This window comes from Alligator sinensis, unplaced genomic scaffold (assembly GCF_000455745.1).
Source record: "Alligator sinensis unplaced genomic scaffold, ASM45574v1 scaffold528_1, whole genome shotgun sequence".
Classification (NCBI taxonomy): domain Eukaryota; kingdom Metazoa; phylum Chordata; order Crocodylia; family Alligatoridae; genus Alligator; species Alligator sinensis.
The window spans coordinates 698871-710252 of record NW_005841846.1 but is presented as its reverse complement, the minus strand read 5'-3'; the positions used below and the strand labels follow the sequence as shown (position 1 = coordinate 710252).

General features: G+C 42.2%; 1 protein-coding gene across 1 annotated transcript in view; it reads left to right on the top strand.

The window, feature by feature from the left end:
- The window catches only part of MTMR7 (myotubularin related protein 7), an 87047-nt gene that overhangs the window by 54124 nt on the left and 21541 nt on the right, over positions 1 to 11382 (top strand). Inside the window, exon 7 of the mRNA XM_006015856.2 lies at positions 740 to 872. Within this exon, the coding sequence (XP_006015918.1) occupies positions 740 to 872 (133 nt within the window). The remainder of the gene's footprint in view (positions 1 to 739; positions 873 to 11382) is intronic.

Genomic DNA, 11382 nt, shown 5'->3' with positions numbered 1-11382 from the left:
TGTGAGCTGCAAGCAGCTGCAGCGCGGGGCGCTGGCCATGGGGTGGGGGAGGGGCCGCTTCCCCCCACCCCCCAGCTCAGCTTTCCCTCCCTGCGCTCCTTCCCTGCCCAGGGTCCCCCCCTGCCCTTTTCTCCCCCCCCTTACCTGAGGTTCCAGCGTGGAGCAGCCACGTGCTCCCAGGCCAGAAGTCCCAACTGGGGCTCCCAGCCGGGGGGGCGAGGCTGGGCGGCCCCTGCTGTTGTGGGAACCCGCTGAGCTTCCCCTGGGTTCTACTACCCTTGGTTCTTGTCATTTTTGACAGGAATCAAGGGTAGAGAAATATTAATTTTCTACATTTTTTACAGGCCCTGCAGGCCAGATAGAATGGCCTCGTGGGCCAGATCCAGCCTACGGGCCATATTTTGCCCACCCCTGACCTAATAAGTTTATTATTAAAACATCTAAGTTCTAGCAGCTTCATCCAAAGAACTGATGTCAGCATAAGAGAGTGCCTTTTTGTGATTGACTGAATATAAAACTTTAAAGGTTGCATGATCATTCTAAAAACAACATAGATGGCAGAATGTAGAAGTAAAATTAGAAAACTGTATTTAAACAGAAAGCCTTGACTTTTTAAATATTTAAAACACCTCACCAAGCACCCTTCTCTTTTCTTCACTGTTATAGGTGAAGATCAATATTCTTTGAACATAACTATTTTCTGCTCTTTAATCATCTAGTCTTTTTTTTCACCTTTCAGCTTAATGCAATGGCAAATAGAGCAGCAGGAAAGGGATATGAAAATGAAGACAATTACTCCAACATCAAGTTCCAGTTCATAGGCATTGAGAACATCCATGTAATGAGGAACAGTCTGCAAAAAATGCTAGAAGGTAAAATTTGTCCTTGTATAGATTATGTGGAGATAAGACCCAATTCTTCCCTCTCGCTGGCATAAAACAAGAATAACTTCTATGAAATCAGCTGTATATCAGTGTAGTGAAATTACCGTGAGAAGAAAAATCAGTTGTATAGTAACTGTAAAACTGTCAAACTCATATGACCCTGTGTGCCAGATAAGTGGTGCACAGCTGATCCACAGGCTGGATCAGGCCCAAAGATCCCCTGCTCCCCTCGTCCATGCTGCATCCAGTGCACGTGGCGCTTACTGGTATTTGCACTGCATATGGCACCTCCCCACCTCAGCCTGGTTCAGGACTGCATCATGAGAGAAGAGGGGCATTGCATGTGGTGCAGATCCCAGTTCAACTGGAACATGTGACAGGTGCTGCTTGCAGTGCGGGTCCCAGGATGTGCACTGCATGTGGTTCCCCCCCAGCCGGTTCAAGATACACATCACAGGCAAAACAGTGCCAGACTGGGGGAGTGGGTGGCACCATGTGCAGCACAGATCTTGGACTGACTGGGATGGGCCCCATGCACAGTGCATGTCCCAGGCCCTGGTCCAGCAGCATATGGATCAGCTCAAACCCAGGGGCAGCCCGGGGGGCCAGATAATGGGATCTGCAGGCCATATCCAGTCTTTTGACATCCCTGTTGTAAAATACATCTCCCTGTTTGTGAACTAAACTTGTACAACATATCACCAGCCCGAAGGAGGATGTTCTTTCGATTACAAGACTTTCTTGTTTTCACTGCCATTTTACAAAATAAATTAAATCCTGGTCCCACTACCACTGATTTCAGCTGGAGTAGGATCTCACCCATATTATTCTACCTTTGGGGATTACAAGCTTGCTATAAAAAATCAATTAAGTACTGAAACAGAGTGCTTAAGCCTTTTTTTAGAATGCCCTTTATTTTAAACATTTGGTGACTATTTCAGGTGGGAAGGGGTTATGAGCTAGCTTTTAAAACAAATGGCTTTGAGATGTGTGTGTGTATCTGTCTATATATACATATAGATACTTATATCTATATATGTCTACATCTACAGATCTATCTATCTATATGTCTATATCTACAGATATATAGATAGATATATCTAGATATCTGTATATGTCTACATCTACATATATATATATATATATATATAAATAAATAAATAAATAACATTAAGGCAAATTATATATATATAACATTAAGGCAAATGAGGAGTTCATGCCTTTTAGATGATAACCTCTTATATACAACTTTTTTATGTTCTGTACAGTGCAAATCACATTGGGCGTGATTGTATAACCCTTACTCATATTGGTGCAACTGTTAGACACACAAGTTATCCCATGACAATGAATAGTAATTCTCAGGTAAGTCCTCAACAATGTGAGTAATGGTTGAACAATTCAGCCCATTAGTATTACTTAATTACTGCATTCAGGCCCTTTCAGAGAAAGATCACTTTGTACTGGTTGTATGTGTCCCGGACGGCTGGAGCCGACTCGAGGTGATTTAGAAATTACTCGGTTACTGGGCAGGCTGGTGAATGGAGAGGCAGACAACACGTGTTGGTTGCAAAAAGCTTTACTTACGCCGCTAATAGCCCCGACGCAGGTGGTCCGGTTGCTTAAACAACTCCACGAGTTGCTCCAGCTGGCAAGGCTCAGGCCAGCTAATCCGTCCACAAATTAAGCCGGCAGGGAAAGGGTACGTCGAGGATTGCGCTCGGTGACGGGGAGAAGAATCGATAGGTGATCAGGCTATCGATCAGCTCAGCTGCAGGTCAGATATCCTTAGATGCACTCTGCAACGTGCTCAAAGTTCTCCCACTTGGGCGGAAGTTGCACAAAATTTTATACAGCCAGCAAGCCAATTACTAGCCGCCATGTAGGAATAATTTAGAACTGGCCAATAGTGGGACACAAATTTGCATGCGAAATGGCGGGAACTCTCTTGCACCGGGGTTTTCTGTTGCAGCAGAAAACTTTTGCTGTGCAAGAGACTCTCATGTGGCGGGAAAATTCCATCGTGCCGAGGCACTAAAATCATTGGGTTGTGACAGTATGAATAACTAGGAATGTGATCTATGCTCCAGACTTGATTCTTGTTGATTTTGAGCAAGTAAGTAGCCTTGTCTCCAAACTTTAGTGCTGTATATACACATTTTCCACACTGTCTCTGGTTTGATAGTGTGCTTGTTTGTTTGTTTTTTTGAAGCAGTAATTAAAATATAAGCAAAGTATTACATTCTAGAATTTACTACTGAAACCGCATGTGAGTTGACTGAATTACAAATTCATATAGGATGTTGAATTATTGAAAATCTCTAAAGAAAGATTCATGAATGTTGAGTTGACAAAAACATGAATCTTAGTAGTGAGATCAGTATTTGAAAAAGGGCAGAACCACTAGACTGAAAGCTATTCTCAGGCATTGCTGACACCGGTTCACCTGGCGGTAACAAGGATCTAATCAGGTTCCCAGGTTCTGAACATGAGTTAAAAAATACTGGGCAAATATCTCCAATCAGAAGGACAGATACAATTCTTGCGCTGTATCTTCCATTTGCTTTCCCTAAATTACTAACATATGTTTTATCTGAATTGGGCCACACCAGTTTGGCTGTCAGTCCTGCAGAAGGCAGGGTAGATTTCCACCTTATAGATTAACTAAATTAGAGATGTGTATCATAAATTTTTGTGAGTTTACAGATTAGCATCTGACGATGTGATCTTGGCCTCATGAAAGCTTATGATGTATATGGAAATATTTAATTAGTCTAAGGTGCAAATCTACCCTACCTTCAGCCTGATTTAAGACTAACATGGCTAACTACCTCTCGATATTGTGCCATTCTTGGCCAGACACAGAACAAAGTACTCAACTGTGCTATCTGAGACAGAAACATTAAGTGTTATGTGTCAGATGAAAATAAAGCAGCCTATACATCCTCATCATCTTCCCAGAGGCCTTTTATATGAGAGAGAGAGGCAAGATAGAATCTAGCAGAACTTCACATGAAAGCACTAGTGGACAAGAGCATGTGTCCTTCTGGAATTTCTTTGAGAGAAAATATCTGAAGTTTTCGGAGAAAGCCCATCTTCTGAGCTGGAGATTCTCAGGCAAGTCAACCACGTCTTTTGATCAACAACCTTAAGGAAAAAACATGGATGTAATACCAGACTGGGCATCTTCATTCATGGCTAAGAGGATGTGATCACAAACACAACCAGTGTATTTTCCTCATTTATATGCAGGTCTGTACCAAAACTGACAAGGATACAGGAAATTTACTGCACTTTGATATAGCAAGAGTTTTCCTGCCAGAACCTTTTCAGTATTCTTAATGACAAAGGAATGAGTAGACTCAAGATAAAAATTGCCCATGTGCAGCAGTGATTTCTTGATCAAAACCTGTATTATTGCTTGCTTGATTGAGATGAAAGGCAAAGAAATTTTCTCTGCAAAATAAGTTTCCTCACAATCAGAAGAAATCAACTTAATCAACCAAGGAAAGCCTGGATTTAGTGGCTCTCAGCCATCAAGAGCATCTGCTATCTGAAACTTCAGAAATGCTAAAAAGTATGCATACCCGTAGCATAATTTTTTAAAACCTTTTACTTATTTCATTAGCTGGAGACAGCAGCTTCTTCCATGGATGTTTTACCCACCTGTCTTTATTTTTCACCTGTCACTGATAACCTGTAAGCCAAAATGACCTTTGAGACAAAAGCTAGTAACAAGGATCATTATAAAGTTGTACAAAGATATTGACAAAGTGGTCTGTCAGAATAACATTCTCCTTGATAGATTCTGGAAATGGTCAATTTTCTTTAACCTCCAAGAGTACAACATCAAAATAAATCCCTTACCATTACAAGAAAGATGTGTTCTGTCTTCAGACAAGAGTAGGTATGAGTGATCTGTGGCATGTGTAAGATATCCAGTTTTTCCAGTTGAAACCTCAAGAAAAAGAATGTAGTCTTTTGCATCAATCAAAACAAGCTGATTTCAAGGCAAAATGTCTAGCATATGTTTGCCTTGGCTCATACAAGCTAGCAGTTTAATGGGATGTTGCAGAGCAGCCCTGAACCAAGGGGAGCTTCTGGAGGCTTTCTGGGGCTGCCCACTATTCACGGGGAGTGCACTCACTGTTACACTCCTTTCTGTAGCATAGCAGAGTTGCCTTGCTGAGTATCATTTCTATTCTTTGGACTAGTAGAAAAGGACAGAGTGAGACGGTGCATGACAGAAGTTCCTGCCCCATCTGGACACAGTGCGTTCCAGGGGGGGGTAGGGAAACTGAAGCTATCATTGGCCTGTAAGCAGAATGTACAAGAGTGGTGGCTCTTACATACCCCTGTCTCAGCCACACACTAGTGCAAATTGGATTCACCAAGAGCAAATCAGACCTAATCAACTTTATTTCCTTCTGTGATAAGGTGATAGGCTCTGTTGATGGGAGAAGAGCAGTGGATGTAATATACTTTAGCAAGGCTCTTGACACTGTTTTCCCCAACATTCTCATTAGCAAGCTAAGGAAATCCAGACTAGATAAAAGTACTGTAAAGTGGGTACATAAATACTCCAACATGTAGTCCTCAATGGCTCATTGTTTAATTGGGAAGAGGCATCAAGTGGGGCTTCCCACGGGTCTGTCCTGGGTCTGGTATTATTCAATATCTTCACAGTTTAGATGATGAGATCAAGTGCACGCTTAGCAAAATTGCTGATGACAGCAAGTTGGGTGGAGTTGCAGGTACTCTGAAGGGTAGAGCTAGGTCCAGAATGCCACGGATAGACTGGGGAAAGGGCTTCAATCAATCAGATGAGATTGAAGAAGGACAGGTGCAAAGTCCTCCACTTGGAATGAAATAATTGCATGCATGCAAACATGTTGGGGGATGAATGGCTAGGCTGTAGAACCGCAGAGAAGGACCTGCGAGTTACAGTAGAACCAACAGCGTGTTCTTGTTGCAACCCCCCCCGCCCCCCCAAAATTATACTGGGTTTTATTAACAGAAATGTTTCTTGCAACTTAATGGAACTGATTCTTCTGCTGTATTCAGCACTAGAGAGGCCTCACCTGTACTATGGTATTCAGGTTTGGGACCCCATACTTCAAGAAGGACGTGGACAGTTTGGAAGAATCCAGTGCAGAGCAACAAAAATGGTTAGGGGCCCTGAAGGCAAGGCTTATGAGGGAAGGCTGAAAGAACTTTGGCTATTTAGTCTGAAGAAAAGAAGACTGAGGGGGGATATGATAATAGTCTTCAAATACCTGAAGGGGAATTACAAAAAGGATGGAAATGGGCTTTTCTCTGTGGCCATAGGGGATAGGACTAGGAACAATGGCCCCAAGCTGCACTGCAGGATAAATTTAGGTTGGAGATTAGAAGGAACTTTCTGAATATGAGGGTGGTGAAGTACTGGAACAAGCTATCTTGAGAAATTGTGGAATCTTTATCCTTGGAAGTTTCCAAGAGCAGGTTGGGAAGACATTTGGATTCAGGGATGATCCTACCTTGTGCAGGGGGCTGTAGCAGATGACCTTGTGATGTTCCTTCCAGTCCTACTTTCTATGATTCTATAAGTGCTATTCAAGGTTAATTTAACATTTATAAGGCATTTTAATATAGCATGCCAGCTTCTCCATGGGGTAATATTAAATTCCTTGATGTAAGAGTCTTCGGATAAAGAAAGAGAGCAATTGCAATCTATTGCTTGGCTGGAACCAATAAAAGAATAAACCTGTCCTTGTATTTGTTCAGTACAAGTCCATTAAATATAATGGAGGAAAGAAAAATGCCAGATGGTGTGGAGTACATTACTACAGAGCCCAAGCTAAAGTTTATCAGATGGAACCATGGCCAAAATAGATACAAAGCATCAACTCTGATTTTAACGCTTCATGAACCTTGGGAATTAAATATCTGTCTCCATTTTAAAGGGAATACTGTGAAAAAGTTTAGTTTTTATAGGTCTTCATAGTTATGATGATTGCAGTCTCCTCTGTAAATCTGGACACCTAGATAAAATTAGGAGTTTGAGAAGTATAGGCTAGGATCACAGGTACCAAACATGTAAGCTCATTGAATCTTTTACAGATCCTTATGATTTCAGTTCCTGGCTATAGTATTTCTTACCATAAACAATTTGCTGTAGACTAGAGTCTTTCTTCTTTCCAGTGACAATCAGGGCCAGCCTTAGAATTTGCAGGCCCCAAGCTTTTAGAAATGGGAAAATCAGTCCAGTAGTTGCATCCCCATCTGGTGCTCTTGCTGAAGGGAGTCCAAGGTCTGACTGTACACTATTTCTCTTTCACTCCTTGACCATTGCTGAGAAGAGGCATAAGGTCTGTCTCTGAGTTGCTGTATTTCCATGTGATGTACAGCCCTAAGTGGCCTTTTTATCCTTGTGTCCTTGAGCTTAGCACTGACCCAAGCTTTCTGCTCCCTGACATAATTGCAGAGAATGTTATTGTTCAAAGCTTTTTGTTCTTCTTGTGTGTGGCAGAAATGTGTGATTGAATCCTTGTAATTCAGCATTAATTAAATTTATTATTAAGCTACAGACCAGAAGCCAGAATCATTTTCAGTGTGTGGCATATGCCTCTAATTTTGCTCAGTAAAGTGGTAGGTAAATATTGATTTTCACTTGGTGCCAGGAATGAGCAAAGTGGCAGTTCAGCTTTACCCTGGGCTTTTGTAAACAAGGCCTGCAGCTCCAATTAAAATTCAGCTCCTAATTACTTGTACAGCTATCTGCACGAAAGCATTAACCATTTGAGACTGTTACTTTAATCACTAACTCTTAGAGATTTAAAAAAAAAATAGTCCTTCAAGATAATTTTCAAAATAGACTACTGAGTCAGCCTTTAGTTGCAACAACTACAATAGTTTAGATATGCTCCCTAGGCTAATGTGCCTTAAAATTAAAGAAGGGTTAGAAAAAGTTCAGAGATAAATAAGGACCTAATATAAGCAGAGAGTTGCAGGTACTTCATCAGCTTTGATTTTTGGCTTTAGACCACACTTGAAAGTGGGACCTTTATCCTTGACTACAACAGGGCAAAGAATTTAACCCAGTTTTTAAAAAGTTTTCCATGACATGAGGTATTAATGCCTTATTTCAGAAATCAATGAGTTAGCTCAGCATAGAAACATAACATTTCCTTTTCATTGTATTCTTAGGATTGAACTCACTGCTAAGAGCTGGCCAAATTTACTGATAAGGTCTCTTGTCAGGTCAACAGAATTGCATAGTTTTATGACAGTGATAGACTTGACACATCAAACATAGAAGTTTGTTAATTTATTTTAAACAAACAGGGTTGCTAATGCACTGACACTCTATGGGAGCATCTACACATCTCCCTACAGTGATGTTGTTACTGGTCCATGCTTTAGTATGTCTTTTAGGATGTACTAAAGCACGGTGCAGTAACCACCCATACTGCACCATGCGCGTGGTGCACAGCTAGTTTTAGCCACTACTTTGCCGTAGCACTGCACTAAAAAGGGGAGTGTGCCACTTTGGCAAAGTAGCTGCCGGTCACATGCAGACTCACATGACTACTACATGGCTGTAGCACATCATACGACACCATAGTATGTTGCTATGGCGACGTAGGGTGACGTGTAGACATGCCCTATGAGCCATGTTTCATCCGAGAATTGGCTTTACTTCTCATGTTCCAAACTGTGGATTATTAGGGGATGTTGGGGGAGAGAAGAGAAAGAGAGGGTAGAGACAGTCCCCCAGCTGCAGTAGGCTGAAAACTATGATGTTAAATCTTTTTTAAAAAAAAGTATTATCCCAGGCTCTACGTTGAGGAAACTTTATTAAGGGTGCAGAAGTAAGCTACCCTGATGAAATGGAAGATGAGAAGTGCAACCAGAGATCAGCCTGGCTAGACACCAATCGCTTCAATGAGATGAAACTCAAAAAAGGAATCCTACAAAAAGTGGGAACTTGGTCACATTATGAGGGAAGAGTATAAAAGTGTCTTATGGGTATAAAGGGAGAAAATTAGGAAGGCCAAGGCACAATTTGAGATGCAACTGGCAATAAATAAAAGGCAATAAAAAGGTAAAAAAGTATGTCAAAAGTAAGAGGAAGACTAAAGAAACCATAGAATGTAGAAGGCAATCTAGTTACAGATGATGCAGAGAAAATATTTAATGCCTTTTTTACTTCAGTCTTCACAAATAGGGGCAGCTACCAGATGACAAGCCACAGTTGACAGCAAAGACAGGGAAGGAATCAAACAGCTTAGCATAATGGCAGAACAGGCTAGAGATTACTTAGAGAAGCTAGATCGGAGGGCAGCAGCGATTTTGGGCACAGTGCCAAAAATACTTACAACCTTGACTTGTAAGATGTTGGCATGCCAGGGGTGCATAGCAGGGGAATTGTGAGGGACCTGATCCTTGTTGGGGCAGCCACAGCCCCTTCCCTACCATCCACTCCAAGGTGCACGTGCCAAGCAAAATGCCTTCACGTGCCATGTTCTGGCACCTTTGCTAGGGGTTTCCTGCCCATAAGCTAGATGCTTTCAAGCTGGCAGGGTCAGATGGGAGGGTCTGAAGGAATTGACTAAGATATTTTTAGAGTTCTTAGCTATCCTCTTTGAGAATTTGTGAAGATTGGGTAAGATGATTGGAAAAGAGCAAATATAGTCCCTGTATTTAAGAAAGGGAAGAAGGAGGATCTGGGGAATTACAGACCATTTAGCTTGACCTCTATACCTGTAAAGATCATGGTTCAGGTCCTCCAGGTACTGTGAAGCACCTAGAAGAGAACAAGGTCATTAGGAACAGTCAGCATGGATTCACCAAGAACAAATCATGCATGTCTTATACAATTTCCTTCTATAACAGGGATTGGCAACATTTTTGGACAGAGCACCAAAAACAACCACCATAGCAAGCGGGGGTGGGGAGGATGGGAAAAGGGGGGACACGGAAGGGCAACTGCCCCAAGCACTGAAGCAAAGGGGCACCAAGAGGTGCTGCTCAGCCAGGGTGGGGGTGCAGGACAGACCTGCGAGTGGCAACTTTGATGGGCACAGGGATGGGGGAAGGGTGGCTCTCACTTCTGGGCAAGCATGGGGAGGGGTGTGCCCCCTGGATCTATGTGTGGGGTGAGGGCTGGCTGCTGCTGTGGTCTTTGCCCCAGGCACCAAACTTCATTGCTACTGCACCGGCTGTTTGAGTCATTTATCAGTCAGCTTCTCCCAGCTCTTGATGTCCATTTTCTTGAGGTATGCCTTCAACGTGTCCTTGTAGAATTTCTTCTGGCCTCCATGAGATCTCAGGCTGAAACTAAGCTGGGAGTAGAGGACTTGTTTTGGGAGTTGAATTGGGCATCCATACATGGTGTCTGGTCCAGTGAAGTTCGTGCTTGAAGATCACCAACTCAATGCTGGTAACATTGGCTTGAGCAAGGATGCTGACATTTGTGCAGCAATCTTCCCATTTGATGCAGAAGATTTTCCAGAGACACTGTTGATGATACCTATCCAGGCTCTTGAGATAACAATGGTAGATCACTCATGTTTCACATCTGTAGGGGAGAGTAGGGATGATGACTGCATTGGTGTAGACCATAAGTTGAATATGAACCAACAGTGTGCTCTTGCTGCAAAGAAGGCCAATGGCATATTGAGGTGTATTAACAGCATTGCCATTTGCAAATCAAAGAAGAGATTCTTCAGCTCTATTTAGCACTGGTGAGGCCTCACCTGGAGTATCCAGTTTTGGGCCCCACACTTTAAGAAGAATGTGGACAGATTAGAAAGATTCCACTGTAGAGTGACAAAAATTATAATGGGCCTGGGAAGCAAGACTTGCAGGGAAAGGCTAGGGTTATTTATTATGGAGAAGAGAGGACTGAGGGGGGATTTGATAACACATGAAGAGCCATTGTAAAGAAGATGGAGTGGGTTTATACGTGTGGCTGTAGAGATCAGGACTAAGAATAATGGGCTCAAGGAACAGCAGGGGAAATTTAGGTTGGAGATCAGAAGGAACTTTTTGACTATGAGGTTTGTGAAGAATTGGAACAGGCTATCTAGGGAAGTTGTGGAATTTCCATCTTCGGAAATTTTCAAGAGTTGGTTGGACAGACACTTGGCTTCTGGGATGGTTTAGTCAAGGATGATCCTGTCTTGAGCAGAGGGCTGGAATAGATGACCTTGTGAGGTCCCTTCCAGCTTCACTTTCCTATGATACTATGAATGCACTTTGTCTAGAAACTTTTCTTTGAAATGTATTTTTGTTGGAGTATATCCTTGACACCAAAATATTTTGCAAGCACAAATCAATTTCCATTAAGGTCTTAATAGGATGATAGACTTTCTGAATGAGAGAAGAAAGAGAGAGAGGGACAGCTGTTTGCAAAAACATGTTTTAATACAGTTCTAATGTTTGAAAACTTGTTTTTATTCCAGTGGTATTTCATTTAACTCAAATGAGAATTAGATGTCTGTCATTTAGGGAA